Source organism: Syngnathus scovelli, chromosome 19 (assembly GCF_024217435.2).
Source record: "Syngnathus scovelli strain Florida chromosome 19, RoL_Ssco_1.2, whole genome shotgun sequence".
Lineage (NCBI taxonomy): Eukaryota > Metazoa > Chordata > Actinopteri > Syngnathiformes > Syngnathidae > Syngnathus > Syngnathus scovelli.
In genome coordinates, this window is record NC_090865.1 from 6,121,550 (window position 1) to 6,126,972 (window position 5,423).

At 44.4% G+C, this 5,423-nt stretch overlaps 2 protein-coding genes across 2 annotated transcripts in view; both read left to right on the top strand.

Annotated features, from left to right (window-relative positions):
* Nucleotides 1–5,423, top strand: part of LOC125986566 (H-2 class I histocompatibility antigen, K-Q alpha chain) — a 98,342-nt gene that overhangs the window by 81,965 nt on the left and 10,954 nt on the right. The gene's annotated exons all lie outside the window — the stretch shown is intronic.
* On the top strand, nucleotides 631–3,990 carry LOC137839503 (H-2 class I histocompatibility antigen, K-Q alpha chain-like). Its single transcript, XM_049750221.2, has 8 exons — nucleotides 631–819; nucleotides 1,729–1,992; nucleotides 2,133–2,411; nucleotides 2,660–2,959; nucleotides 3,067–3,189; nucleotides 3,296–3,364; nucleotides 3,688–3,742; nucleotides 3,836–3,990. The coding sequence occupies exons 1-7, from the start codon at nucleotides 756–758 to the stop codon at nucleotides 3,720–3,722; spliced, it is 1,134 nt and encodes a 377-aa protein (XP_049606178.1). The 5' UTR covers nucleotides 631–755; the 3' UTR covers nucleotides 3,723–3,742; nucleotides 3,836–3,990.

Consider the following 5,423-nt stretch of genomic DNA (forward strand, 5'->3'; position numbering starts at 1 on the left):
GATATCAATATTGCTTTTCATCAATTCTGGAAGTGGGTGCGAGAACTGGTTGGTGAAATGGATGGGGTGCGAACAAGGAAAAAGGTTAAGAAGCACTGCTGCTTGATTCATGTTGTGATTAATTGTTCAGCAATCAAAAATGCAGATAAACCAGTGCGACAAGAAGCTCATTGGTTACAGCCTCAAAAGCAGACAAGTAAACATCAGGTGTTCACCCAAACAGACACACTCACTAGATACTTTCAGTATCAATTTAGTAAAATATGAAAGACTAATTTGAAACTAAGCGTCTGGCCAGTGGTGGTAAAAAAGTCAATAGCTGTTTGGGGAATGGCGTACATTGTTAGGTTTTGGTGAAGCCATCCGAACATCATACAGAAAAGGGGATAAGTGATTTCGAATTAAGTCGTTCAGTCTTAATTTCAGGGATACTTTTATTGCGTCACAGCTGCGGAGGCGGACCGCTGGGAAAACAAGATGGGCATCAGTGCTAGTAACGAGCAGGTCTCAAAAGACAACACTAAAAGCGCTTCAAACAAACTGAATAGTTCACCCGGCGCTCGGCTTTTCCACATCCAATATGGCGGCGAAGCTAATTACCAGTAGAACCAGTTTCACCACACAGTATATTCCTGACAATCAGTGGAAAGTCACCAACGCACGTATGCAGTTTTCTGTCATTATGCGCCCGCCAGTTGGAATAGTCACAAGTTTGAGCAAATACTCCGCTTGACTAAAACGTGACAAACAACTTGATGCTTGGAATGAATTTACTTGCATTCTTTGTTGCGGCCGTGCAAATTCACCGCGTGACATCTGGTAAGTTGTACTTTGCTTACAACGCGTTTTATTATCCTAAAGATTGACGCTCTTGATTTTGAACTGACGCTTTTTTTGTTGAATATTCCTCACGTTTGGGCGGCTCGGTGGAGCACTGGGTAGCACGTCCGCCTCACAGTTAGGAGGGTGCGGGTTCGATTCCACCTCCGGCCCTCCCTGTGCGGAGTTTGCATGTTCTCCCCGAGCCCGCGTGGGTTTTCTCCGGGCACTCCGGTTTCCTCCCACATCCCAAAAAAACATGCTTGGTAGGCCGATTGATCACTCCAAATTGTCCCTAGGTGTGAGTGCGAGTGCGAATGGTTGTTTGTCTCTGTGTGCCCTGCGATTGGCTGGCAACCGGTTCAGGGTGTCCCCCGCCTAATGCCCGATGACGGCTGGGATAGGCTCCAGCACGCCCGCGACCCCCGTGGGGACTAAGCGGTTCAGAAAATGGATGGATGGATGGATGGATGGATGGATGGATGGATGGATGGATGGATGGATGGATGGATGGATGGATGGATGGATGGATGGATGGATGGATGGATGGATAGATTCGTCACGTTTGCTGCGTCAACATTTTTTGAGCGGAAAATTCTTTCACATACTAGAACACTCGTTTTCTCATAGTTAGGCGGAAACACAATGCTATTATAAGAACTGTTGGAATATTTAGTTAATAAAAACGATACAGATCAAAGTGAATTGTTTTTTTTGTGTGCAAATTAAAAAGAATTGCAAAAAATTTTATTTTTTCATAAGTGGATTTAAAAGGCTGATGAGGGGCATTGAACTCAACATGTCAAGTGCTGCAATGTTCCAACTGCAGTCAGAATAATAGAAAATATAAATTGCCCAATGTAAAAACAGAGCAAGATCATGTGTGTCGCTTTTGTTTTTGTCTTTCAGTCATTCACACGCTCAATTATTTCACGACGATCTCTCAAGTTGCAAAGCTACCAGAGTTCTTGGAGGCCGCGTATGTGGACGGCGTTCAGATTCTGCACTTTGACAGCAACCACAGGGAAACGAAAGCCAAACATGACTGGGTGAACAAAATCACAGAAGATAATCCATACTTCTGGGAGACAGAGACAGCGATCAATATTCAGAATGAGCAGATCATGAAGGGCAACATTGAAACCGCTAAAAAGCGCTTCAACCAAACTGGAGGTTTGTTTGCCTCCAAGCGCCCGCTCGTAAAATTCATTTCGTGTGCTGATACCATTTTTTTTTCATGACTAATAAACAGACATGTCACTGCTGGCTCCCCTCCGATTATCGTCACTGAATGCTGTGTGCGATCCTTTCAGGTGTTCACATGATTCAGGTGATGAAAGGCTGTGAATGGGACGATGAGACGGATGAGGTTAATGGTTGGGAGCACTACCGTTACGATGGAGAAGACTTCCTAGCATTTGAGGCGAAGACGATGACATGGATCGCAGCACATCCACAAGTTTTCACCACCAAAATCAAGTTGGACCAAATTGACGGTCTTAATGAAGTCAAGAAGATTACCCACACTGAGGTGTGTCCTGAGGTGTTGAAGACACATTTGAGGAACGGGAGGGACTTCCTGACGAGAACCGGTACATTGTCCTCTCTCTCTCTCTCTCTCTCTCTCTCGCTCTCTCTCCACACATGCTCTTTCTTACACATTGTCTCCATCTTTCCTGCCCTCCTCAAGCATTGTCCTCTCTCTCTCTTTCACTCTCTCTCTCTCTCTCTCTCTCTCTCTCTCTCTCACTCTCGCTCTCTCTCCACACATGCTCTTTCTTACACATTGTCTCCATCTTTCCTGCCCTCCTCAAGCATTTTCCTCCATCTTTGCGTGCAGAGCTCCCCAAGGTGTCTCTCCTGCAGAAAAAGCCTTCCTCTCCGGTCACCTGCCACGCCACGGGTTTCTACCCCAGGACATCGACCCTCTTTTGGAGGAAGAACGGCAAGGAGATCCACAAGGACGTGGAGATGGGGGAGACCCTCCCTAACCATGACGGAACCTTCCAGACCTCGGCCCACCTGAAAGTAGAGGTGACGCCCGCCGCGGAGCGGGAGTACGAATGCGTGTTCCGGCTGGCCGGCGTCTCGGAAGACATCGTCATCAAGCTGGACGCCGGAAGCATCCTGAGCAACCAGGGTGAGCGTTTGTCACGGCTCAGACACGTCCCATTGGCTGTAGGCCTCTCGTGACGACAGTCGTTCACGTGTCTCTCTTCATTGCACACGCTTTGCCTTGTGAAAAAGAGCAAGACTGGAAGAATACGGTGGCCATCGCCGTCCCGTTGGTGGTCCTCAATCTGGTGGCGATTGTCATGGCGGTGGTAGTGGTGGCGATGATCCTTGACAAGCATCTCAAAAGAAAAAATGGTGAGCGACAAATGTTTCCTCCGTCAGGAACATCCAAAGAGAACATTGTTTGCCTCGCGCCGTTTGTGACCATTCCTATTCTCCTCTTGCTTCTTTTTCGTTTCAGCCGAATACTCTCAAGCTTGTAAAGAGGAAAAGCCAAAAACAAAAGAAGAAGAAGAAGAAGGACAATTAAGTAAGTGAAATGTTTTCTGCTTCCTTTGAGCCACAATAACAAGGCAGCCATGTCATGTCAAGGTTTGATTCAAAGCTAAAGTGTCAATGAGGAGTCCCGTCGGAAAATGTCAGCTGGGTACTGTGACAATGTTCACACGTTTGTTGATGTCAAGGCCATTGTTGTGCAAAAAAAGTACACTATTGCCCTGAGATACGAGCCAAATATGTTCAGCAACCACACTTGCAAATGCTTTTTTTTTCCATTGAAAGGAATGGACATGACATTCTTCATCAAAATTGTTGTCATGTGTAATTTAACGTCCCGTCGTGTTTGCACTCTAGCTGTTTCCACCTATTGTGGGTCTGTTTCTGCATGAGAGGCAGCAGCCGTCACATGGTGAGTTAGCTCATGCTTATTACACGTGGTCTTCGGATTCTGGAGGTGGGTTAGGAAACATTTGGAAAGACTATTTTGCTCCTCTTTCTTCAGGTGTTGGAATTCTTTCAGAGGACTTTCTCATCGCACCGCATTTGGAAATACAGATGTTTTTTTTCTTCAAGCCAACAATCATTATGTTTCTGTCAAGTTTCTGGATGGTTCTAACATCTGTAGATATTCTCATGAAGGTTCGTGAGTAGGTCCTGCAGGATCTAGTGAGGTGTTTTGATCGAACCGTGCTGCTGATCACGCACAACTTGAAGACTGTCGAGGCCTATCAGATTACGGTGATAGGCGCGGGCGGCGTTCGGGACGAGGAACCCACCGCTAGCTGATGGAAAAGAATGGGATGTACTCTAAACTGAGGGAGAAGTTCACCACCGTTGGAGGCTAACGCATTCAGAAGCACTGACATGCATTTACAACCTGTATTTATTCATGAAGTCTTTTTCCTAAAAGAAATATTTCACGTATACTCAATGTATCACAGACTCAAAATAAAATGTTATTAATTTCCAGTTTGTAGTTTTGAATATTTGACCAACAGTTGTCGTATAGCACCGTGCATCAAGCGAGGAATTCACCAGATACCAGTTAGGCAAGAAGGAGGAAATTGCGTGCAGCGAGCTTGCCACTGTTGGAATGCAAAATGGTCAACCCAAGTGAAAAGTCCACTTTGGTTTTGTGCAACTAAACAAATCAAGTCAGTGGTTACCACCCGTTGGAAGTTGCATCATGAAAGTTGATCTCTGGATGATGTTGAGCCTTTAAAAACCTTAAGACTCTTTAATCAAGCAATTTATTATTATGATATACATTTGAAAAAAAATAAGAAAAATAGAAAATATATCAGGTAAATAAGAAAATACTGATGATATCAATAGTTTCAAAATGTGTTACATATTAGTTTCATTTTACAGATTGAGCAAATTCACACATACCCTGGCTTGATTTTAAAGATTGTTTGAAGGAAATAAAAATGTGAGAATTCTTACAATGTAAAATGTACATCCACGCCTTTTGTTGTTGTTGGTGGCGCTGACACGCTTGCAATAAAACGCTTGCTGTCACGCCCCCCCATGCCAGATTTGTGTTAAAAGTGTGCAACTTGAAAAAAAGCTTTGAAAGCTTACTCCTTATCTTCATCTTTCAAGGTGCAACACACCTTGTTGTGATTATTGTTCAACAATCAAAAATGCAGATAAACCAGTGCGACAAGAAGCTCATTGGTTGCAGCCTGAAAAGCAGACAACATCAGGTGTTCACCCAAACAGACACACTCCTTTCAGTATCAATTTAGTAAAATATGAAAGACTAATTTGAAACTAAGCGTTTGGCCAATGGTGGTAAAAAAAAGTCAACAGCTGTTATGGGAATGGCGTACATTGTTAGCTTTTGTGAAGCCTTTCGAACATCATACAGAATAGGCGATCAGTGATTTCAAATAAAGTCGTTCAGTCTTATTTTCAGGGGTATTTTTATTGCGTCACGGCTGATAAACCGGACCACCAGGAAAACAAGAGGGGCATTAGTGCGAGTAATGAGCAGGTCATGAAGGCAACACTAAAGCGCTTCAAACAAACTGAATAGTTCACCCGGCGCTAAGCTTTACCACATCCAACAAGGCGGCGGAGCTAAT